This window comes from Mercenaria mercenaria, chromosome 1, assembly GCF_021730395.1.
Source record: "Mercenaria mercenaria strain notata chromosome 1, MADL_Memer_1, whole genome shotgun sequence".
Lineage (NCBI taxonomy): Eukaryota > Metazoa > Mollusca > Bivalvia > Venerida > Veneridae > Mercenaria > Mercenaria mercenaria.
Window position 1 is genome coordinate 52,687,612 of NC_069361.1, and position 26,328 is coordinate 52,713,939.

Consider the following 26,328-nt stretch of genomic DNA (forward strand, 5'->3'; position numbering starts at 1 on the left):
AGTGGTTCGCAAGTAAAGTGCCTTCATGCAAAAAGTTAACGTTGGCCCCTGTGACCTTGACCTTTGACCTGGTGACCCCAAAGTCAGTAGGGGTGGTGTACTTAATAAGTACTATGAGCATGTGAAGTTTGAAGGTCCTGGGTGCAGTGGTTCGCTGGTAAAGTGCCTTCATGCAAAAAGTTAACGTTGTGACTAACAAACGAACTAATGGACGGACAGTTGAAGACTAATATGCCTCCCTTCGGGGGCATAAAAAAAAATATTGTAAGTCCACACAAAAATCCTTAACAGGTAGAGATTGGTCAAAATACACCTCAAAATTGGATGTAACATGCAAGTTGTACTACAGAAAAGTGGTCTCGATTTTTCCCTACGACTAGTAATGAAAAAGTTACAATATAAGCTATTTATACTAACACATACCTGTCAAGACATACGCATTGCATGTGTGTCACACGCATTTCGGCCCTAGATCACGCTAACATGCCTACTATTCAAGGTCACACGCATTTTAAAGAAATAAAGCAATCAATTGTTTTTTTCATAGAAAATTATTGTATCAAACATGCGAGGCAACGTTGACACGTTGTTTTCATACCGTATAATACAGCTTTTATATTCACCGGTGCAACGTGTTATTTCTACCGCATGAATAAACGTCACAAAAAGTAAACATGGAGGGAGACTATTCAAAACCAGATCTATTTTGTGTTAAAAATCTAAGTTTTCCATGTGAGGGCGTTTCCGGCTTTAAAGAATCATCGCCCTCCAGACCCCCACGAGGGAAACCTAACCTTCACTTCGAACTCCAATCACACTCGTGGCCTTTGTGGAGCCTTGACAGCTATGGTAACAACAAAGGGAAGTATTAAATTCTAAAGAAGGGACCTGCGCATGACACTTCGTCTCATGATGGTGTACAATTGTGCAGGGTTACATCAAAATCCCTCCATGCATGAAGAAATGCTTCGGACAAAGTCATTCTTGTATCTGACCTTAAGCCTCTAAGTGTGACCTTGATCTTAGACCCAGGGACCTGGTTCTTGTGCATGACACTCCGTCTCGTGGTGGTGAATATTTGTGCCAAGTTATATCAAAATCCCTCCATGCATGAAGAAATGCTCCGGACAATGTTTTCATTCTCTAAGTGTGACCTTGACCTTAGACTTAGGGACCTGGTTCTTGCGCATGACACTCCATCTCATGATAGTGAACAATTGTTCCATGTTTCATCAAAATCCCTCCATGCATGAAGAAGATATGCTGCAGACAGTCATTCTTGAATTTGACCTCTAAGTGTGACCTTGACTTTAGACCTAGGGACCTGGTTCTTGCGCACGACACTCTGTCTCATGATGGTGAACAACTGTGCCAAGTTTCATCAAAATCCCTCCATGCATGAAAAAGAAATGCTCCGGATAAAGTCTGAGAATACCGCCTGCCCATCTGCCAGCCAGGGGCGCTCCCATAATACGTCCCGTTTTACCAACGGGTGTATAAAAAAGATAACAAATAGTCAAAGTTACAAATTCGAATGACAGTGAAGTAAAACTTAGTGCTAAGAACTAACAGTTTCGTATAATTCCCAACCAATGCAATTATTTCCTGAAATGCTGTTTAAATACGACTGCCAACTCGTAAAAATATTTATGATAATAATTGCATTTCATTTAGCAATTCCATTGGACCCATAATGCCAAACAACAGAAAATGTGCCATTACGAAATATCATTATATAACTCGATAGCGTTTGGATGCAAATCATAACCCTAACCCTGCTAAATTTCTATAATGAACTTGTCCATCTTTTGATTTGGACAGTACCATTAACTGTTAAATGGGGTGCATACCAAAAGGATACTGGATGAACAGCAAACTGTGCAGATCATGATCATGATCAGACTGCATGGATGTGCAGGTTGATCAGGATCTACAATGGTTGCAAAGGCAGAATTAATCATGACTTGTCCAGCATGGTAAGTGTTAAACCCTCACATGGCCTTTCAGATTTATAAACCAGGGTTCTCGGAACGCTTAATTCTTGTATGTATACTTTTTGGAAAAGGACACCAAAATATTCCAACTGCGAGTCCACAGGATGCGTAAAAATTTGTTGGATGTATAGCTTACTGTGTACACAAAAAAAGTACTTGTCAATCAAAGGTGGAGTTTGCATTGGCGCTTTACGCTCTCGACCAATCAGAGATCATTGTTTTCCAATAAACACATGGTCATAGTACTGTTTACAAAATAGATTAAATCAACACGCGACAAACATGCCATTGATTTATGTGACAAGTGTGCTGGCCAATTTATTTTCGTAACACCTGGCTCACTTATGCTTTTCGAATTTGCCGCAAATTTAGATAATTGGATTTAATGATGACTGAAAGTAGCATATTTCGCAGGAAAGTGTAACTGAACTTAACTGTGATGTTCGCAACCGTTCCTGAATTAATCTCACTTTGTACAATGGATGTCAAACAATATATATTTCAAACACCGACACTGTTCGGTAAAAGTTTGAAATTTTCTGAGTAATATTATTCAAATCAGTACTAAGTTTGGACATTCTGATGTGATTATGTCACAGTTAACATTAGAAAATCTCGACAAAACACATAATCATGCTGAATCTACATATTGGAAGTGAATCTGAAAGTGGCCATCGTGATGCTTTAATACCGATTTAAATAAGCCCTTGGTTTGATCAAAGAAGTATAAAATTATACATTTATTTATTTATAGCTCTTTGGTATGATGTTTAAAAAGTATGTCGCAAACATGCATACATTGTCATTAAGGGTGACTATTGAGGCCAATTCTGACTATTGCAATACTATTGATATTGCTGAAAAACTATTGCGATACTATTCTATCGCAGGTTACTATTGCGATACTATTGCAATAGTTATCAGCCGCCATGTTTTATACAGTAAAACTACCAACTGGCATTGTTACTCAGTGTAAGACACGGCACTGTTTGTGATTACTGTTAATACATATTGAGACATGTTTGTATAACTGAAATGGACAGAAATAAATCTAACATTAAATATTTTTAACATTTTTTTTCTATTCCTTGCCTTCCTTGGCTTTGAAACAATAAGTAAAACAATAAACCTATGCAAGGTATACTCAAACGAATCGGCCATTTTGTTGCGAATGTCAACATTTTTAATAACCCAAATCATCGAAAAAGACGAAAATTGACGGATCGGACTAAGGGGTACGAGTACTAAATGCGGGCCCTACAGAACAGTTTGCTATATCATACAAGTAGCCTACTTTCTCCATTGTACATTTTTCTCATTTAAGATTAACAGGTTATTTAAATATATTCAATCAAAGTTTCTAAGAAACCAAATTTATTTATTATCTCCCAGACTTCCCAGTCCTTTGTGGTAGTTTAATTCCGTGAGGGTAATTATTGTAATGGAGACGTAAACATTTTCCGAGGCGCAAATGAAAGCTCAGTCAGGCTCTGTTTCTTGGTTTATAAATTATTTCTGTATTTACTAAAATTGTAAAACTATCGAAACTATCAATTGTCGAAGGAACTATCGGCGATTGTTATTGGATCGTGACTTTTCTATCGATGCATACTATCGGGACAGTCAGTATCGCAATGCATCGATATTTCGATGTATCGTTACACCCCTAATTGTCATTGATGATTATGATTACAATTGTCTTTTTCACTTGGATAAAATAGACTTTGTTTTGGAATCAATTCAAATGTTATTCCTTCATCTTTACCATGAATACAGTTACATATAAATGGAGTTAAGTTTTATAAGGCAAGATTTTTTAATTAGTTGTATCTTGAGAGCAATAAAATCAATACACTGAAATTAAAAGTTATAATAAAAGTAGGCCTATTATGACAATTGACATTTAGATTTATTGCAGTCTGAAAAAAATCCCTGTAAAGAAATTTAAGACGAGCATCCACCCAAAGTCTCGTCCATTAAAGATCTTTAGATTATAAACTTTTCTGAGACCAGTCTAAAATGTACAGCTACTGATTCATCACTTTTGAATTTGGCTTTAATCTATTATGTATACAACACATTTAAGCTAATAAAACATCATCAAAACACAGTATAATATTAGTGTTTTGTTCAAGTGTTTTGTTTCCCCTTTTTTTAGCTCACCTGTCACAAAGTGACAAGGTGAGCTTTTGTGATCGCGGGGTGTCCGTCGTCCGTGCGTGCGTGCGTCCGTAAACTTTTGCTTGTGACCACTCTAGAGGTCACATTTTTCATGGGATCTTTATGAAAGTTGGTCAGAATGTTCATCTTGATGATATCTAGGTCAAGTTCGCAACTGGGTCAAGTGCCATCAAAAACTAGGTCAGTAGGTCTAAAAATAGAAAAACCTTGTGACCTCTCTAGAGGCCATATATTTCATAAGATCTTCATGAAAATTAGTCAGAATGTTCACCTTGATGATATCTAGGTCAAGTTCGAAACTGGGTCACGTGCCTTCAAAAATAAGTCAGTAGGTCTAAAAATAGAAAAACCTTGTGACCTCTCTAGAGGCCATATATTTCACAAGATCTTCATGAAAATTGGTCAGAACGTTCATCTTGATATTATATAGGTCAAGTTCGAAACTGGGTCATGTGCGGTCAAAATCTAGGTCAGTAGGTCAAATAATAGAAAAACCTTGTAACCTCTCTAGAGGCCATATTTTTCATGGGATCTGTATGAAAATTGATCTGAATGTTCATCTTGATGATATCTAGGTCTAGTTTGAAACTGGGTCACGTGCGGTCAAAAACTAGGTCAGTAGGTCTAAAAATAGAAAAACGTTGTGACCTCTCTAGAGGCCAAATATTTCATGAGATCTTCATGAAAATTGGTCAGAATGTTCAACTTGATGATATCTAGGTCAAGTTCGAAAGTGGGTCACATGCCATCAAAAACTAGGTCAGTAGGTCAAATAATAGAAAAACCTTGTGACCTCTCTAGAGGCCATATTTTTCATGGGATCTGTATGAAAGTTGGTCTGATTGTTCATCTTGATGATATCTAGGTCAAGTTCGAAAGTGGGTCACGTGCCATCAGAAACTAGGTCAGTAGGTCAAATAATAGAAAAACCTTGTGACCTCTCTAAAGGCCATATTTTTCATGGGATCTGTATGAAAGTTGGTCTGAATGTTCATCTTGATGATATCTAGGTCAAGTTCGAAACAGGGTCATGTGCAGTCAAAAACTAGGTCAGTAGGTCTAAAAATAGAAAAACCTTGTGACCTCTCTAGAGGCCATACTTGTGAATGGATCTCCATAAAAATTGGTCAGAATGTTCATCTTGATGATATCTAGGTCAAGTTTGAAACTGGGTCACGTGCCTTAAAAAACTAGGTCAGTAGGGCAAATAATAAAAAAACCTTGTGACCTCTCTTGAGGCCATTCTTTTCATGGGATCTGTATGAAAGTTGGTCTGAATGTTCATCTTGATGATATCTAGGTCAGATTTGAAACTGGGTTAACTGCGGTCAAAAACTAGGTCAGTAGGTCTAAAATTATTAAAATCTTTTGACCTCTCTAGAGGCCATATTTTTCAATGGATCTTCATGAAAATTGATCTGAATGTTCACCTTGATGATATCCAGGTCAGTTTCGAAACTGGGTCACGTGCGGTCAAAAACTAGGCCAGTAGTTATAAAAATAGAAAAACCTTGTGACCTCTCTAGAGGCCATATTTTTCATGAGATCTTCATGAAAATTAGTGAGAATGTTCATCTTGATGGTATCTAGGTAAAATTCAAAACAGGGTCATTTACCTTCGAAAACTAGGTCAATAGGTCAAATAATAGAAAAACCTTGTGACCTCTCTAGAGACCATATTTTTCAATGGATCTTCATGAAAATTGGTCAGAATTTTTATCTTGATAATATCGAGGTCAAGTTCAAAACTGGGTCACATGAGCTCAAAAACTAGGTCACTATGTCAAATAATAGAAAAAACGACGTCATACTCAAAACTGGGTCATGTGGGAAGAGGTGAGCGATTCAGGAACATCATGGTCCTCTTGTTTTGTTTGGGTCACCATGCACCTCATCCTCTGAAACAGCCATTTGCTTTTATTTATTTTATCATGACATGTACTCATTTGTACTGATTTTCCTAAGCAAATTATATTTTTCCTTGTAAATTGTGAAGAAATGTAGAGAAAACTCCTGTTATCTTTCAATACAAATTTTCTATAAGACATAGTGATCACAATGTTTCCAATGACAAGATATTGTATTACCCTATTGATTTTAACTTAGAAATTAAACTATCAACATTTCAGTTGTATTGCTTTTGTTTGTAATGAAATCATACACAATTACCTTTTTTTACTCATGTTCAAGTGTGACGACTGATAAACGGTTGGTCACAATATTGGAAACAGGCAGCAGCTGCTAATTCCATAGACCAATGAGAAGACTCAAAAGGAAAACATGTATTTAGTCTCTGATCACTTCATAAGACAGATATTATTAAAACTTATTTATTTCACTGCAAAACCAACAAGAGCTGTCCGTAAGACAGCCAAGCTCAACTATTCAAAATACTGTCCAAGAAGCAGGAAAATATTACCCAAAAAGGTTAAATATCAAAACAGTTTTAAGTAATTTGACCAAAATGCATATCACAGTTATGGGACTTGCTGCTATCAACTATTTTTATAACCACGAAGGCACATGTGAAGTTTAAATTCTATATCTGCATTAGTTTTGGAGATAGTAACTTGCATGTAAAACTTATAAAAGAATTTTCTAAGTCCAAAAGGGGGCATAATTTGCCCAAAATACATGTCAAAGTTATGGGACATGACCCAGTGAGGTTGGTAATTGATCTAGAAAAAGAAAAAATAAGTTTCAAATCTATATGCCTTTTAGTAATAGCTGTATGTACTTGCATGCAAAACTTTAACCAGAATTTTCTAAGTCCAAACGGGGGTATAATTTGGCCAAAATGAAGGTCAGAGTTATGGGACTTGGTGCTATCAACTAGTTTTATAACCCCAAAGACACATGTGAAGTTTAAATTCAATATCTGTATTAGTTTTGGAGATAGTAATTTGCATGTAAAACTTTAACCAGAATTTTCTAAGTCCAAAATGGGGCATAATTTGCTCAAAATACATGTCAGAGTTATGGAACTTGACCCAGTGAGGTTGGTAACTGACCTAGAAAAAGAAAAAAATAAGTTTCAAAGCTATATGCCTTTAAATGATAGCTGTATGTACTTGTATGCAAAAATTTCTTAACCAAGGTGTAATGCCGACGCCAGGGCTAGACTATTCTTTGAATAGTCAAGCTAACAAGAGCTGAGCAATGCAGAGCAATATACGCCCAAATGTATGACCTTGACCTTGAAGGGAGGCATCTGAAACATGCACGCTGGGAATCGTCTCGATGTGGTAAACATTTGTGCCAAGTTTCTTTAAAATCCTTTAAGTTGTTCAAGAAGAACGGACACAAAACAAAGTCATATGAACTTTGACCCGAAGTGTGACCTTGACCTTGAAGCAAGCCATCCAAAACATGAGCTCTGCATGTTATCTCGATGTGGTGAACATTTGTGTCAAGTTTCTTTGAAATCCTTTGTGGGGTTCAAGAGTTAGCAAATGGTAACTAAATTGCTAAGGAACGGACAGACAGAGACCGGCTTTATAACATTATAATATGCTGCTTTCTGGCATATAATAAATCATCTTTTTTCAAGGACAAAGGCGAATGTTTCAGAATAGACATTACTGTGACTTAGACAGATAAGGCCATATTTACTACTTCCAGTTTTGTCTGGTTTAATTGTTTTGGGTTTAACGCCGTTTTTCAACAGTATTTCAGTCATGTAACAGCCGGCAGTTAACCTAACCAGTTTTCCTGAATGCTGTACCAGTACAAACCTGTTCTCCGCAAGTAACTGCCAACTTCCCCACATGAATTATCCGAGGTGGAGGACGAAACATTTCAGACACAATGTCTTTTATCAAATCGTCACGGAGAACTTACGCCCCACCTGAGAATTGAACTCGCGACCCGCGATCCATAGACCAACGCTCTACCTACTGAGCTAAGCAGGCGGGTTAAATTGTCTGGTTTAAGGAAATGGCTACTCTAACATACATTCTATAATTAGCCTAAGGATGCTTTGTAGTAGAGCCTTGAATATTCATCAAGTGAACTGTCTCTAACATCTGATTTGATAAATCATAAAATGAAAAATAATTAAAACATTTATTCAAATGCTTCAGGAAAAGCCTAACATGAAGCAGAAAAATATAAATATTTACCTACCAAGCCACCTACCAGGTTTCACTTTAATTAGATGAAAATTGTAAGAGGACTGAAGTACATAAAAACTGACATCGCTGATCTCAAAAACACAAATGATGGCCCTGCCTATATGTACAAAACCCATTTTTTTTACATTAAAAGGGTATATAAATTGTCACTTTTTAAATACAAATGTTTATATAGTAATGTAGCACTTTGAACAAAAAGCGTTTCTTCTATGTTTGAACCATAAACTCTTCCTATTTCCAATAGGCATTAGGATTGTTCTGAAATTTCTTCAGGCACTGTGGTGAGCACAGAAATCCTTCTACAGGTACTCCCGTCCCGCCTTGTACATCAACTGCTGTCACGGTGCTGGCTACTCGTCGTAAGTCCACCTTGCTGGTGTACCGTACACTACACTGGAAACAGTAGTTACCGCACCAACACTGCCTGGCAGAGTCCAGGTATCTACACAGATGTAAATGAAGATCCTCCTCCGAATAAGGCACCCTGAAAATATTCACAGAATTCATCAAACTTGATATTAAAAAGATATTTATAATAATAGTTACCTTTCGTACGAGACAAGTTTCCGGTGTTTTCCTGGTACTGGCAAATCTTCATTGGAACCTCCTTACACCCTAGGGTGTAGGATCACTCTAAGACTTAACTGAATAAGACAGAACTATTTCATGGATGAATACCTTAATTCATACTTTCAACTACTGTAAGAAAATATTATAACAACTAAAGTAATTAGTTAATATATTTTTCTTCCATTATTTGTAGAAAAAAAGAATCTATAAACAGTTGTAGGTATGATGAAAATATCTTGTTCTTGGGTAAATGTATTTGCTGAACTGTTTACCTCAAGCTGACTTTTCCATTACACTTCTACAACCAGTAATACATTCTTACACTGACACAAATGAGCCACGCCATGAGAAAACCAACATAGTGCATTTGAGACCAGCATGGATCCAGATCTGCCTGCGCATCCACGCAGTCTGGTCTAGATCCATGCTGGTCGCTAACGTTTCTCTAATTGCAATAGGCTTTGAAAGCGAACAGTCTGGATCCATGCTGGTCGCAATTTCTGATGTTACTTGTCTGGGTGGCAAGTGAATTTCCAAAATGAATTTCATACCCCCTAAATCATATGCAGGAAATTGTTATTCATCTCCATAAATAGACATTGTCTGAAGATTTTTTGTTAGGATTTAAGTTTATATCATACGGCCACTTTACAGCTTTAAAAGGAGGGAGAGTCATCACATTACTTCAGTCAGATAGACCAACATCGTTTCAAGCCTGCTGGATGGCTTCCACACAAGGAACTGAGTTTGAAATCTGAGGTGAGAGCAGAGTGATTTGAAGTCAATGACCTTAACCACACAGCCATGCAGGCCCCTACGAGTATGAGAATGATTCAAAGCCATTCATACATGTATCTGACATAAAAAACCTCATATATTAAAACTTGGTTTATTTCGGGTTCAATGCCGTTTTAACTATCAACAGTATTTCAGTAATGTGACAGCTGGCATTTATCCAAACCAGTGTTCCTATACAAACTTGTTCTCTGCAAGTAACTACCAGCTTTCCAACATGAACCAGAGGCGGAGGACAAATGATTTCAGACACTATTGTCTTCTATGATATTGTCACAGAGAACATATGCCTCATCAGATGTTTGAACTGCTGACCCAGCCATCCATGGATCTGCTATTTTTTTAGCTAAACATGTGGGTACCTAATTAAACTAACCTGGATTTCTTTATAGACCTTGCAGCGCATTCCACCAGTGTTGGTACATCAACAGATCCTGCTGAAATTTGGTAGTTCTCTATCACATCAAAACTATTTCCAAACAAATCCACACTATCTAATCTCAGTTTCATGAAGCTTGCAGGAAGGGTACGTAACTTGTTATTACATGCTGATATAAACTGCAGTCTATGTAATCGACCAATCGTCGGTGGCAGTACCTCCATTTCATTATTGTCAAATTTCAAATTTACAAGGTTGACAAGTTCACAAATCTGTAAAGGCAGTTTCTGTATCTTATTATTACTTAGGTCTAAGAGATTTAACGATTTCTGTAAGGATTCCTTTAAACAAACACTTGGTGAGAAAATTGTGATATTATTGTGTGCCAGTTTTAGCTCTGAAAGATTCTGTAATTTTGATATTTCATCTGGGATGATTTCAATGCTGTTGTTACTCAAGTCAAGTCTGGTCAAGTTCCTCAGGTTGAATATTCTTGAGTCAATTCTTTTCATACGACACTCCGATACCTGGAATTACCAAAGGTCAGGTGTTCATCATTTCTACATGTGAAATCTTTAGGTCAAAATGTTTTAAACATTTTCAACACTCTTGATAAAAGCCAGTTTGAAGTACAGCAAAACATACGGCTTGAGGTTGCAAAAGTAGGAGCTTAATGCTATAGTAATGTAAGGTTTTTAGCCATAAAAACATGAAATATTATAGGGAAAATGGTAGGGGACCACAAAAATTGCTTGAGCAAGTGTCGAATAACAAAGATATTTTAACTGATTTCCAACACCATACTCACTCCTTTCCTGTTTTTTAACATAATGTATGTTGTTGGTTTTTTTGCCTTACTTTTTATACATTTTATGCTAGAATAGCTTAATAGTGAATGTTCATTTAGTGTTATATCTGCAGAATCCTTTGGGATACGTTGGTACGCTCCCCTAAAGGGCTCTAGCACCAACCAATGCCTTGGGATACAGCAGATGTTATAACAAGAATAAACATGCGATATCCCTACTCAGGCTACATTTATATGTAAATATTTGTCTAGCTGATAAAGCAAAAATTGAAATTGCAACTGAAATTTTTTTGGTATTCAATATGGCAGAAATTCAACATAACAAAATTAATACGCAATGAAGATCGTTTTTTAATTGTAAGATTTCTTGAAAATTGAAAAAGTCTTTAAAATACCCATCTTGGACTTCAAAAGAATGATAATTATATACTGTGACTATGGATAATATTGTTTTATATTTAAAGAGCAATCAAGGAAAAAACCTTGTTGCCAAACAGCAGTACCATTACCTGCAATGACTCCAATGACATTGGAAAGTTTTTTGTCAGTGGGTAATCTCTCTTTGTTGTAATGACGAGGTTTGTTTTGGGTTTCTCTATATTCTTTGCTGATGCTGGAGCAAGACTTGATAATGTGATACTGTCCAGATTTTTCCCCTGCAATGCCTGCCGCAACACATTTAGAAAGCTCTTCAGCTGTATAACATCTGCCTGAAGAAAGGGTAACAATAATACAAATGTACATAAGAAAGGTCCTGTAACCTAACAATGTAAGTCTGCCTAAATGTGACCTCCCTTTGTGTTATGAACAAACCAAATATCCTGAAACATAACAAGGTAAATTTTACCAGTCTTCTGTGTTTAAGTTTCTGTTTGTTTCCATGTCAGTGAAAAACGAACCCTTTATTCACCATTGTGGGAATGCCGTAAACACTACTAGATAGGGAAAATAATGATTTCCGTAAATCACCTAAATTTGGAAAAATTGAAACAAAACATACTTTCTATACAGATTTTTTTCTGTAATATTTTTAGAAATCTGACTAGATCTATCTAAAGACCCAAAATGTTTGAAAAAAATCTAAGTTCACAAAAGGGGGAAAAAAACCTCATCTTTGCTTTGGGACTGCCTCTTTTTTTTTTTCCTGTGGTAACCATATAGGGAAAACAACTTTAAACCAATCATGACAGGTATATCATGTATTTCTATTATCTAATTATTGTTAATGAAAAATGTTTATGAGGAATTATTTCACAAAACCCATGTCTTCAGGTTTAATTACCTTTAGATGCTACAAATGCTTTTGTTTACAATGTGGATGTCTCACGTATTGTTATGAACATTAAATATAATAACTTCTAGTTAAATCTGACTTTCAATGATTGTTTTCTCATATGAGCCGTGCCATGGGAAAACCAACATAGTGGGTTTGCGACCAGCATGGATCCAGACCAGCCTGCGCATCTGCGCAGTCTGGTCAGGATCCATGCTGTTCGCTAACAGTTTCTCCAATTCCAATAGGCTTTAAAAGCGAACAGCATGGAGCCTGACCAGACTGCGCGGATGCGCAGGCTGGTCTGGATCCATGCTGGTCGCACACCCACTATGTTGGTTTCCTCATGGCGCGGCTCATATATTTGTCAATGGTTTGTCTACTGATTAACATGGAAGGAAATACATGTAGAACTGAACGCACTGTTTTCAATTATCTCCCTTTATAAATCTAAATGTGCAAGTTCATGTTCCAAAATTGAAAGCAGTATTTCTAACAATGTAAGCATGCATATTCTATATTTGCATAGCTGCTCAATCTAGTTTTGCTATCAAATGTATAAAATTAAAAGCATTTTGGAAGTGAAGATGAAAGGTTAAGGCAAAGTGTTACTTTTTATGTTTGAGCTGTTTGAGTTGCTTCCCTTTAACCACTGTGAACTTTATACATGAGTGACTCTCATTTTGGCTGCTGCTAAAACAAATCATGACCTTAACTTGTGTCTAGATGACTTTTTAGTACATGTTGAAAGCAGTTTCACTGCAGTTGTTTTAGAACTCAACTGTTGTTTTAGAACTCAACTTTTATGGTTAGTGTTGATTTTATGGATTATATTAATAATTAGGTGAACAAATAGTTGTAAAGCACATGTATCGCTTTCTTAACAACAACTTACATGTCTGAGGATCTGCGTTCTCACCGAAAGACACAAACCTGTAACTGTAAATTTGGGCAGGATTGCAAATTTTTTTTCTTAACTGCAAATACATGACCAAATAACAGCTAAACAAGCAAAATTGATGAATTGGTATCCCCCACCAAAAGGGTTTGTGGTGAGGAACGGCAAAAAAATATATCCAGTAAAAAGTTAAAGATGTTAATAAGAAGCAAATAATTTCATTAGTCAAAATCAATTTAACAGAAAACAAATGTTTAACTAGAGATGCTTTTGAGAAAAGCACATGTCTCCCACAACTGCCTAATCATCTAAATAGTAAGTCAGTCTTTATATACTGTTTACTTAATCCACATGTGCATGCGCTTTCTTGATACCAAAAGGACGCCTATACTACTAGTAGTATAGACGCCGGTTTAGGGGTAAAACTGCGCAAGAAATCTGAGTGTTTTTGGTAAATCAAGGGCCATAATTCCGAAGTGCCTAAGCCGATTTGGCTAGTTATAGAACTTGGCCGAGCACCTATTGGCAGACACATTTTATTAAAGTTTGGTGAAGATCGGATGAGAAATGTTCGATTTAGAGTGCGGACAAGCTTTGTGACAGACAGACACACAGACTGGAGTAAATCAATATGTCTCCCACACCACTGTATAGTGGGAGACATAATTAAAGAGTACATAATAAATGTATGATACTTTGATCCTGACTAAAGATGAGATATGCTTTAATACTGTAATAAGCTTAGCTTTTAAAATTAAATGCAGTTAATTCAAATGCAAGGTGGGGGAATGGTACACCTTGCATGTTGATAAATATTCAAGGAAGGTTTGAAAAAAATCTAAAATATGGCATGAAAATTTTTTTTATTTTTTTTATGGGAGGGGGAGGGGGTTTGACCAAGGCAAGTGGGTGACCAGGTGTGGGTGAACAACTTCACATTTTAATAATAAATATTCAGGGAAAAGAAATGAAAGAAATTTAATGAAATTCTGCCAAATGGTAAGTTTGTTATGTACAAATATGTGGATTTTTAGACAATTAAAGGGCAATAACTCTGAAGTTACAAAAGAAATCCGTACGAAATTGTGTGTGCACAACCACATTGTAGTGCTCTCAGTCTGTCTAGCATATCCCGACAAAAAATTAGGGCTAATTTTAGGGCAATTTGTACAAAAAAATAGAGCTAATATTAGGAATTTGGTATAATTTTAAGGAAATTTTAGGGCTAAATTTAGGAATTTTCAAATCAAAATATGGACTTTAAAGACCATGTAATGTGCTTACCTTTATGTGATTGACATAAAAGTAACTCAGAAATAGTGCTTTATTTACAGAAAAGACGTCTCCTAGCTTTCCACTGTTTTGAACTGTGCTAAATTGTTTTTTTCTGAATTAGAAGAACTTTTAAACAACATTTAAAACATTTTCTCTTTTTGATCATTGCAAAAAAGTTAAAAAATTAGGAATCTTTGTGAAAAAATAGGGCCTTTTTAGGAATTTCCTTTGATTTTTTTGAAAAAATAGGAATTTTAGCCAAATTGAAAAAAAATAGGAAAAAGTAGGAATTTTAGGGACGCTAGACAGCCTGTGCTCTAAATTTGGTTTAAGTTTCATAGTTCTAGGTCAAATATATCAAAAGCTATGATGCAGAAATTGCCATATTTATAGTACCCTATATAGCTATTAACACTAGAAACTTCTAAGGGCGATAACTCTGGTGTTACTTGGGTAATCTGACTGAAACTTGATGGGCCCCATAACCTCATAGTTGTGAACATGTATATGACGTTTGTTTGAAAAAAATCTAAAATAAGGAATAAGATCAAGGTAAGGGGGTGACCAGGTGTGGGTACACAAGTTCACATGTTTACAATATATGTCCATGTAAAAGAATGAAAGAAATTTAATGAAATTCTACCAAATGGTAAGTTTGTCATGTACAAATATGTGGATTTTTATACAATTAAAGGGCAATAACTCTTAATTAACAAAATAAATCTGAACAAAATTGTGTGTACACAACCACATTATGGTGATCTAAAGTCTGTTTAAGTTTCATAGTTCTAGGTCAAATATATCAAAAGTTATGATGCAGAAATTGCCATATTTATAGTACCCTATATAGTTAACACTAGAAACTTCTAAGGGCCATAACTCTGGTGTTACTAGGGCAATCTGACTGAAACTTGGCAGGCCGCAAAAACTCATTGTGGTGAACAGGTATATGAAGTTTTATATAAATATTCCCAACCATTTCCTAGGTATGGCTCCGGATGGACGGAAAACGCCAAAACTATATCCCTCCGACTTTCGTTGGGGGATAAAAAGACCTGGGTACCAAGGTGGTGTGGCAGTCTTAACCATTCTGCCATGAAGACATCAATAAAACAAACACTATAAATATATAAGTTTTCCTCGGAATAAACCTACCTTGCTGATGCAAATATCTTGTTCTGGTTGTTTTAATCTAATGGTGGCTTTACCCTCACTGACAAACTTAGTAAAAACTTGCATAATATTGTCTTTTATCTGAAACAAAATTAGAAATCAGTTAGAATGCCTCTGATCACATTTGAACATGAAGTATTCTTAATTCTGCTCTATTACTCAGATTTTTTTTTTAAATGATTTTAATGAATCCACCTCCAGACATGTTCCTTTCCCTTGAAAACCAGTACTACTGTCATAATTATATGAGGGTGTGTGACTGCAATCAATGATGGGTTCAACTGGGCTTGAACAAAATTTTGTTTTTCTTTTTTGGTGGGGGGACACTTACTTTTAGTAAATAAACCCAAACTTTTACCTGTCCAGCCCATTTTGCTTAGTGCATAAATATAATCTTAGTTTTTAATGAAAAATTAAAACTAGAGCTATCACTAAAGGTGATGAATGTACCCCCCACATGCACTGACACAGTACATTGCAATTTGACACACACAAGATTGCATAATTATGTGGACTGTATGTATATAGTATAGTAACAAAAAACAAAGTCCCATAACTATGCAGAATATTTATCTAAAAGAACGTAACATGCACCATGCACAACTAGGGTTGGTACTTATCACTTGTGTGAAGTTTCATTAAATTGTGTGCAAGGGTTCGGAAGATTAGGCGCGCACAAGATTGCATATGAAGACTGTATGTACATAGTATGTTAACAAGAAACAAAGTCCCATAACTCTGCAATTTTTGTTGTTGAAAGAACCTAACATGCCCCATGCACAACTACTGTTGTTACTGATCACTTGTGTGAAGTTTCATTAAACTGTGTCAAGGGGATGAGAAGAGATGCTGCGCATAAGATTGTGTCTATATAATATAGTATAGTAACAAAAAACAAAGTCCAGTAACTCAGCAATTTTTTTTGCTGAAAGAACCTAACATGTCCCATGCACAACTACTGTTGTTACTGATCACTTGTGTGAAATTTCATTAAACTGTGTCAAGGGGATGAGGAGAGATGGTGCGCACAAGATTGTGTCTATGTATATAGTATAGTAACAAAAAACAAAGTCCCGTAACTGTGCAAATATTTTCCCTGAAAGAACCTAACATGCCCCATGCACAATTACTGTTGTTACTGATCACTTGTGTGAAGTTTCATTAAACTGTGTCAAGGGGATGAGGAGAGATGGTGCACACAAGATTGTGTCTACGGACAGACAGACAACCTGAAACCAGTATACCCCACTTACAACTTTGTTGTCGGGGGGTACAATTAACAGCTGCTAAAATCAAATGAGAACTTCACTGTAATGAAACAGGCCAATTTTCATGATAAATTAGGACATACCGGTATTACATAAATCTTCTTCGAAACATGAAACTGCTGAGTCACTTAAAAATTCATTTCCCAAGTAACTATTCAAGAGACTTTATATGCATTCAATCAATTTTAAAAGCCTTCATCAATAGGGTCTCACAGTTGTTAATTACAAGCCCCGTCTTAAAGGCTTGATCTCAAGAGGTCAAATGGCTGTCCTGATATACCTTACTTCACCAGCTAGCATAGCTGGAAAGATACTTGTAAGCAATCCATTCAGGCTGCAGAGTATCGTAAAGTTAAAGGTAACTGTTACTATTAAAGCACATAACACAGTAAAGATACAGGTTCAAATCCCAACTAAACTTTACAAGGGATACATCAACCGGAAACAAGTACAGAACCTGCTACCTCTCAGGGAAACATTATCAAGCTAAAGTGAAATCTTGTCCTACACAGTCAATGGACATAAACAATGAAGAAAGAAGAGAAACAATTTTTAACGAAAAAAGTGTACTAATAATTTACAGGATACTTAGTCCCATTTCTGTCTTTTGCAGTGCACAGCATGATGTAAAGTGTGTTTTCCTTGAGTGGTCCATTGCCTGGCTTTCTCCCTATAGACAGCTGTGCATGGCTTGATTTTCCTGCCTTCTTCAGGTTGTGAGTTGCCAAAGCTCTATTGACACAATCTACGTCACACGACAATCTCATGCTGAAATTTTAAAGAAAAGATCATTAATGAAATAAACACCCTCTTGACTTCCTAGAAAATTCACTTTGTGCCAAAAACACTATTTCTCACATTATTTGGTAGTGCATTTCTGAAAACATGTGTATAATGTATCATTCAAACTGATATCTAGTAACTACATCAGATTGCTAGCCTTATAAACCAAGTCAAAATTACAAATTTGAGCCGCACCATGAGAAAACCAACATAGTGGCTTTGCGACCAGCATGGATCCAGACTAGCCTGCGCATCCGCACAGTCTGGTCAGGATCCATGCTGTTCCCTTTCAAAGCCTATTGGAATTAGAAAAACTGTTAGCGAACATGCGCAGGCTGGTCTGGATCCATGCTGGTCGCAAACACACTATGTTGGTTTTCTCATGGCATGGCTCATTTGTAATTATATAAGGCTTTAACTCATTCAACACTTATTGTAGAGAAGCAGTTTAAAACTTGTAATAATTCAAATTACACAAGATGATTGCGTCCCAGACTTTTGACAGCACTCCTGTCCGAGTAAGGGCTTGTTTAAATCCCACTCTTGAAAAAGAGTCACAGCCATGACTTAGCTAAAGTCAGACTTGTGCTTTACTATTAAATATTAGCAACCCCAGCTAAAGTTCCAAAATCCAGAGGGCAGTGTTTTCCTAACTCAGAACAGTTTAAATTTTTGAAATATCTTAAAGCAGGTAAAAAATAAAAAAGTTAAGAAGAAATGAAGTTTGGCATAAGTCGCATTTTTCTAGAAATTTTTACCAAGTATAGTATACAGGAAATCAACTCGCGTTCGTGGACCAAAGAAAGGGAAATTTTCAACTTCAAATCTTCATAACTATTTTATTTTTTATGCTATACTCATGAAACTTCACAGTCAGATAGGATTTTCCCTGTAGAATCCATTTCTGTTATCAGTTTTTGTGTAGTGCAAACAGGCACTGCCATAATACAGGAAAACTCAAGGAAATTTAGTAAAAAAAAAATATTTTTTGTCAGTCTCCACATATAATAATATAGTAATTTAATTTTCAACAATCTGACAGTATGATAATTCAATGTTGTGGATGTTCATCAATCATAGTGTAGTGTTTTTAAAAGCAATTACAAAATATTTACATATAATGATATAGTAATTCGGCTGTCTAGCCACTGCCTTGTAGTAAATTGTACTGAAATCGGCGTCAGAATAGAAATCTCCTCACACCTGTCACTTCTTATTTTCAAAGAAAGTCAAGTCTCTTATTTCAAATTATGAGTTATATTCAACCCATTTGAAGTTTCTACATGAATATAAATGTCTAATTTATGACAGCATGTAAGTCTGACCAGTATTATGTCAGAGTATATTGCTGCACAGGGGTGGCAAAATCTGATTTCGACTTGCTTGTCTGTTGTTGTTTAATAATTGATATTTTGTACTTGTCCGTATGATAGTTATATAGAAAATTCTGGTCAAATTTCACTTGTCCGTACAAGCGTTGGGACAACCTGGGCAATACCAGAGTTTTCCCTTGGCTTTTGAAAATGAGGGTCATTGTGACCCCCCGTTTTTCACATCTGGCTGTTATTTGCAAACTTTGGGGGTCATACAGGTATACTTTTAATATTTTGAATAAAACTTTGTTTTACTTATACTAGTGATTGTTTCCTCGTATTTGTCACTGAATAAAATGAGGGTAAAAACAGCTGATGTTTGACTTTATTTATACATGTGCTTTAGGTTTTACCAGTGTTATAGTAGAAACATAAGTGTTCTAATCAAATGTTAACTCGTAGACAAACAGGTGATCTAATTCAAATGCAATGCTGCTAATAAAGTAATATTGTCAAAAATTCTTTAAGGTTACAATTTAGAACAAACATTATGTAGAAAAATCCATTTTCGCCAGCAGCGGTGAACGACAGCATGGGCCCTGCTTTGGTGTTGTTATAAAAATAAAACTTCGATCAACATTTCTAGCAGAAAACAAAATGTTAACAAAAGTAATACCGATTATAGATCTACGCGGATGATGCTGAATTACTAATTTTTATGTTATTTGGTTTATTTTGGCCACGTGATCAAGACTGGTACTACTGGTACTAGTAGCGAGCAGTGATAACAACCGTTACAAAGTTTTAATCAGTCAAAGTATCAGACTGGTTATTAAATTTGTGAAATGGGAATCGATGCATATTTAGAAAATAGGTGAGGCAATCTGCATATAATTATGAAACTGAATGTACATTTTCGGAGAATCGCTCTTTGTAAACAAAATTGGTCTGATTTAGATTTTCAAGAAATTGTGTCCACTTAGTCCAACTAATTTGACGCGATCCTAGGAAATATCGAGATATTGTTTTCATATGGGCAATATCCCCACTCGTGTCAAATACTCGAAAGTTCCTCATTGGTTTATGCCAAAATTATCAAATAATATCCAAAATTACGAATTTTCTGGTGATTTAAACCTATGTATGTACTGTAGACAATTAACGTTTACCGTGTCGTACACGCCAATACGCGCAAGCAATAAGATCAATAACTTTACATAACTGTGTACTGTGTGAATTTATCTTCCATTATTTTGGTCCTTCAAAGTTTTGACCTTTAGATTGCCCGTCACAAACATAAAACAATCTGAACGTCGAATTATTTTGACTAGCGTCCACTATGACACACAGAATTTATTTTTATGGGTCATTTCTCAGACGACTATGATGCAGGATTTGTGTGTCAGGGAAAACACTGGCAATACGGACAAAACTTGTATTTTGCCACCCGTGAAATTGCCAGTTTTTTTTAGATTTTAATGTCTTTGTTTGCCTAACAGTAAAATGCAGATATGGATAAGGCTTAGAGGGATAACAACTAAAAAATATCAGATCATAAAATAAGTCATCCTGATAAGCCAAAAGAGTTAAGTCTAGTGTCAAGTTACCAATGCACGGCCATTTTCATTACATTATTGCTAATACTGTTTTACTGAAGTTGTTCAGTTTCGATCAGAATCGTGTTTTAAACAGTACACCATTGTAGAAAATAGGTCCAGTGATCAAGCGCCTGATTGATCACAGATTTCGGAGTAAAATAAGTGCGGTGCAACTAAGGTCAAACACCACTAATTTCACCAGATACGAACCGATGCTTGTCCACCCATTTAAAGCGCTTGTGAAAGGTATGTGCTTTGATTTTATTATATTTTCATGTTATTAAAAGTTTGTAGAAAAAATATGAGTAAAACAACATTACAATATTTCAATATTTTGAAATAGGTAAATATACATATCCAGAGCTCCAGATAAGATTTTAGGTTAAAGGGTATTTTACCCCCTAGTTTTTTTTTCAAAGGGTATTTTACTCCTAGATTTTTTTTCAAAAGGGTATTTTAGAATTCTAAATGTTTTTTCAGAATTCGAAATCATTTAAAAGGGTAATAATAATAACTGTTCGTTTGTATAATTTTCTGATATTCATGTGCTCTGCTGAAGTGCCTTTGTCGGCCAATGCTGTTTTCCTGAATATTTTTTGAGCCTTCATTCAAATAGTTTTAACATTTTGTTTACTGCATAAATTACATCTTACACTACATCTTAATTCCAGTTACTGACCACTGCGATATATCAACAGCCAGTGATACTTTTGACTGTCAATGTTTTTTTTTTCAAAAACACCTACATGTATGGTGCTTCGGCTTTTTCAACAGTTACCCATAATATATCATAGATCACGTGCTTAGCGATAGGCATTGTCCGAGTCATCTCTTGTCACACACTTATATACTTGAAGAAGAAAATGGCATTATTTTACAATATCGTTTGCGTTTGCTTTTATGAGACGCCATTTTTGTTTGTTGTACTCGATTACAAAAAGGATGTGCTTGATTTACGATAAAATTGGATTACGCACTTAAATCGAGTAAAATACGTATCCCGTTTTTTCAATGCGTATCAGTACGCGTAGGTTTGATTTTAAATGCGTTTTTTGTAAATTTCAAAACGTATTTACGCAAATACGCATCTTATCTGGAGCTCTGCATATTAAACCTACATGTATTTCAATTAGTACATTTTTCTTTCAGTCAAACTAAAACAATGAAACCAATCAGGTAACAACAAATGCAACAGTAATTAACTCTAATACAATAAAAAAAAAGTTTATATATTTGAATTTAAACGAATAACAAATAGTTTAACTCATTAACGTAGGGGGGCGGGTGCGGTGCGGGCTATTATCTACAGTGATAACACCGACGGTGCCGCCGATAGAAGCAAATTTTTGCAGTAAAAAAAAAACATGAAATTTTGTTTATTCTGTATATAATTCAATAGAATATACATTTTTGTAAATATTTATGTAAGAAAATATACAGATAAACGTTTTTACCATAGAGTGCGGTGATCTTAACTCAGAAAACGCAAAGTGACAGCTGTCACTATTGACCGTTTTCGTCTGCTGTAGAAAAAACAAGCGCTTGGCCGACACAGATTTGACCCATCAATGCAGACTTGGAGCGCCGGTTTAAATTACAGACTCCGGTACATACCGGATTAACTAAATCTGAACGAAAATATCTAAAATCTATATATTTTGTAACCATGGTGATACTAACCCTAACCTTTAGTCAGTATTTTATGCATATTGTACACTAAATGCATGCGGACATGCAAAAATATGCGTGCGCTACAACTGATAATAACTCTCGGGCATGTGCAGAAGACCGCTCCAAGTCTGCAATGAGTTACATCGATTTTGAATTGGCATCCTTACATTGAAAAATAAACAAACACTAAAAGCAAGGTTTTCAAGTTTTATTTTTGATAAACAATAAAGAATATTAGGTGGACGAGCACTGGACTGGCCGAGCATTGGGTACTTGACTTATGTGCCTGACATCAAGGGGTGTCAGACGTTTCACCCCCAAGACTGTTCCTCCCAAGACATTTCCTCCCAAGACTTTTCACCCCCAAATTGGGAGTGAAAAGTCTGGTGTTTTATAGCATATGAAGACTTTTCACTCCCAATTTGTTTTTATAAGAAAATATGATTATAAAGTTATTTTTGGGATTATGAATAATTTCATATATATAATTTCATGATTTAATACATATAAAAAGATATTTTATTCTATGCTGTTTATAAGTAGAGATTACCAAAAACTTTAAAAAATAAGTTATTTACAAACTGATCTTTCAATCTATTTGTTTGTTCAATAATTGAAAATGTGATTTTGATGATTTAAGGTACTTTTGATAATAATTGAAAAAGTTAAAAATAGTTTAATCCCTTTGTTTGATGTTCAGTGATTGAAATAATAAAAGTACTTTTGATAATAATAACTACAAAGTAAAATATTTTTTGATGTTATAAACATTAGTTTTGTTTTTCAAGGTTTGAAAGTTTGGTATAAATTACCAGCTTAAAATTTATTTCAAAGTTTTTTGAAAAGACAACCGATTAATTAAATAATTATGTAATTTTTGTTCTTTGATGTTCTTTAAAGGGTCAGTCAGAATATTATGATTAGTTTATTATCCTTAACTCTTAAATTGTTTTCTAATGTTCAAATTATGTAGATACAACAAACAAAAACCTTGTTTCATTATTTTGAACTCTCAATAGGTGTTGTAATTTAATCAACACCTTTTTATTGACATAAATAGTCAATATTTCTAAATCTTCAAAGGTGTTGTGATTTAATCAACACCTTTTGATTGACAAGAACTTGAGTTTGGAAAGTGACTCATTAAAGATGTATTCTGCTCACCTTGAAATAATTTATATTTAGATATTTACTTCAACAGAAGAGCATTATTTTAATCCTTAATATGCTTGCAGCAAATTACCTGCCTTTGTGACAAGTGCAGATCAAGATCAGCATGCATATCCTTGCAGTCTCCCCTGCTAGGTATTTGGTCAATAAATTTTCAATGAATACCCATCTAAACTATAAATTATGTGGATCAATACCTTTAAAAAATTATGAATTGTTACTTAATATTTACTGTTTTTACTACAGGTTGGCACCATCGGCTCAACCGCCAGGCAGGGAGCCAAAGCCTGAACTTCTACCGCCTAATACCAGCCCTACGGAATGAGGCAGAGTTGGTATCGTATGAACTGAATCTAGTGAGAGACGGAACCACTAGCAGAAGAATCAGGCCTGTATACCGTGATGTTGAGAAGAAAATACAAAAGCTATGGGCAAGTTATGCTGACAATATGATAAGCACGAGTGAACTTTTAAAGGAGTGTGCCAAAATCTATGGTCTGCAATGTGAAGGTGCCAGCAATGCCATTCTTGAAGAAGAGAACATTGTCACCAGGTTGTGAACTGTGTTATTTAATGATTTCATGTGGTGATCCTTAAGCCGGAAGTGCGGTGTTATTTAGTGGTTACATGTGGTGATTCTTAAGTCAGAAGTGTGTATCAGTTCATATGATTATATTGTATTTACAGGGCCCTCTCTACATTTTGGGGGACTGGGGCCCGGGGCCCTTGGAGGGGGGAATTTCGCGTCGTTTTCAAGGGAGGGGGGAATTCATTCTGGAGATATGACATCTGATCATAACCCCTTAAATTAAGGTCGATTGAGTATTACAGATATCAAACTAATGTGAATATACCTGAAGTATCGTACAGAACATAATCTATTGAAAACAGGCAACTTTTATTTTCTTTTATCTTTTCTTTAGGCCTTATTCAGAGTTTAATATAAAATTATTCACACTAACGTCATCGTCATTATCGGTAGCAGGGCTTCCCTTCATTGTATCTACCTGATCGTGCATGTCTGGCCCTGGTGAAACAGCAGTGTCCGTGACAGTAGTTTGTTTTTTGAGGGCATGCTGCTTAAAAAGCAAATCTTTGCGCATTTCGCCCGTTGCATCCGTGATCTTTTTACGGTATGATTTTGATTTTGCATTATGCGACATTTTTTTTTCAAATGGAAGTAACTTTGCATACACGCATCCGGGGAACTGAAAAACGCGCGTATTATACGGATCAGTAAAACTTTATCAGGCCCATTAAGTTACGAGACGCTCCTAAGACTATCGGGTATCAATTTTTTTCTTGAATTTTTTTTTTCTTTCGAGGGGGAATTTTTCTATACTTGGGGGGAAAAAAACATACTATTTCGAGGGGGGAACGGGGCAGAATTTTGGCCCCAAAAATCGGCAAACGAGGGCCCTGATTTATAAGAATATATTACTTGCTTAGAGGTAATTTTAATAACTGAAAGTAAATAAATAAAAAAGTGGTTACATGTGGTGAATTTTAAGTCATAAGTGTGTATCTGCAAATAAATAAGACGTTAGTGTGTATCTGTAAATAAATAAAGAAAAGTCTTTGAAGTAAACAGTGATATAAAGTATAATTTTGTTTGTTATTGATTTCCATAAGATCAGTCAAGGTTTGGATTAATTAAAATATGATAAAGTAGAAGTTAGTAAGTTAATACATTTTAATTTAACACTTACATTCTTGACTACCCAAAGGTGTCGATTAAATCACAGCACCTGTGAAGTGTTTGAAATATTGACTATTTATGTCAATCAAAAGGTGTTGATTAAATTACCACACCTCTTAAGAGTTTAGAAATATTGACCTACAATGAAATTAATGACTGAAATAGTAATATTAGTTAAATTTTTTTCTTTTTCCGTCTGATCAACATACAGAAATATTATCACAAAACAAAATGTGTTACATATATTAAACTTGAACATTAAACGTATTGAATGCTGTCACTCAATAGTGAGTTACACAAGTCTATCATATCTTGTTAAATATATAAAAATATCATAAAAATAAATTCCACATCATATTTCACTTATAAATACTCATATTACCTGTTTAATATCAAAATTGGGCTAATATCTAATTTTTTAATACCATAGAGTAAACATATACCCTTCTAATTCTATTTCCTAGTTAATATTTGCATCTACTATTGTAATCTATTTCTACCCACATATTTATTGATATTATATAATTAAAACTTAAATAAATTTGAATAACACTGAAAAAATTAATAATTTAGAAGTCACAAATAGTTGAAATTAAGATCACTTGACTAAGCTGACTACATGTACAATCCCCTTAATTCAGTGTACATTTTGTATGGTCCGTAAAGTAGTGAACTATCTTCGTAAATGCCCTAATAACCTATACAAAATAAAAAAAGGCAGTGGCTAGCGAACCGGAATCGGTTCCCTAGACTCCAGACTTATTCGTCCGGAACCGGTTCCAAATTATAACAAAATATTTTACAATATTTTCTGTATTTTAAAAATTGGGAGTGAAAAGTCTAGGGTTTGTAAAATTGGGGGTGAAAAGTCTTGGGAGGAAAAGTCTTGGGGGTGAAATGTCTTGGGGAGGAAAAGTCTTGGGGGTGAAACGTCTGGGATTCGACATCAAGCACGTCGCGAAATTTCAATTACATTCATGTTTGGAAAGTCTTTTTTCTGTTGCCTCGACATATCTAACCAAATCACTCATCACAAAAAGTCGATATGGTTGTCAAAGTTCAATATATCGATAAATACGTCTTGCAAAAATAAATATCTACCTTAATATTGGTCAAAACTCGATATTTGAATCATTTGTTTACAAATCAAATATTCCGCGAAAGAATACTTCCGGTCTGCATAAAATCTATACGCATTTGAAGTATATTGTTGTCATCACATCCGATTTAGTAAACTATCATTTCATTCTTCTTTAAAGATAATAAATTGATTTATTTCGTTAATACAAATTTTCCTTATATTCCCAAATAGAAAAGGTAAAATACTGTTCTCTCTTACAATGAGAA

At 35.2% G+C, this 26,328-nt stretch overlaps 1 protein-coding gene across 4 annotated transcripts; it reads right to left on the bottom strand.

Moving 5' to 3' along the window:
• Positions 1 to 8,226: 8,226 nt before the first annotated feature.
• Positions 8,227 to 26,168, bottom strand: LOC123537771 (leucine-rich repeat protein 1-like). 4 transcript variants are annotated; one of them, XM_045321587.2, is made up of 6 exons: positions 26,083 to 26,168; positions 17,329 to 17,515; positions 15,462 to 15,560; positions 11,370 to 11,570; positions 10,050 to 10,579; positions 8,227 to 8,792 (listed from the first exon to the last, which is right to left on the bottom strand). In XM_045321587.2, the coding sequence occupies exons 2-6, from the start codon at positions 17,512 to 17,514 to the stop codon at positions 8,540 to 8,542; spliced, it is 1,269 nt and encodes a 422-aa protein (XP_045177522.1). In that variant the 5' UTR covers position 17,515; positions 26,083 to 26,168; the 3' UTR covers positions 8,227 to 8,539. The 4 variants fall into 4 exon arrangements, with proteins under 4 accessions (XP_045177522.1, XP_045177531.1, XP_045177512.1 ...); XM_045321596.2 differs by lacking the exon at positions 26,083 to 26,168 and adding an exon at positions 24,992 to 25,041; XM_045321577.2 differs by lacking the exon at positions 26,083 to 26,168 and adding an exon at positions 21,220 to 21,539.
• Between the last annotated feature and the right edge of the window lie 160 nt (positions 26,169 to 26,328).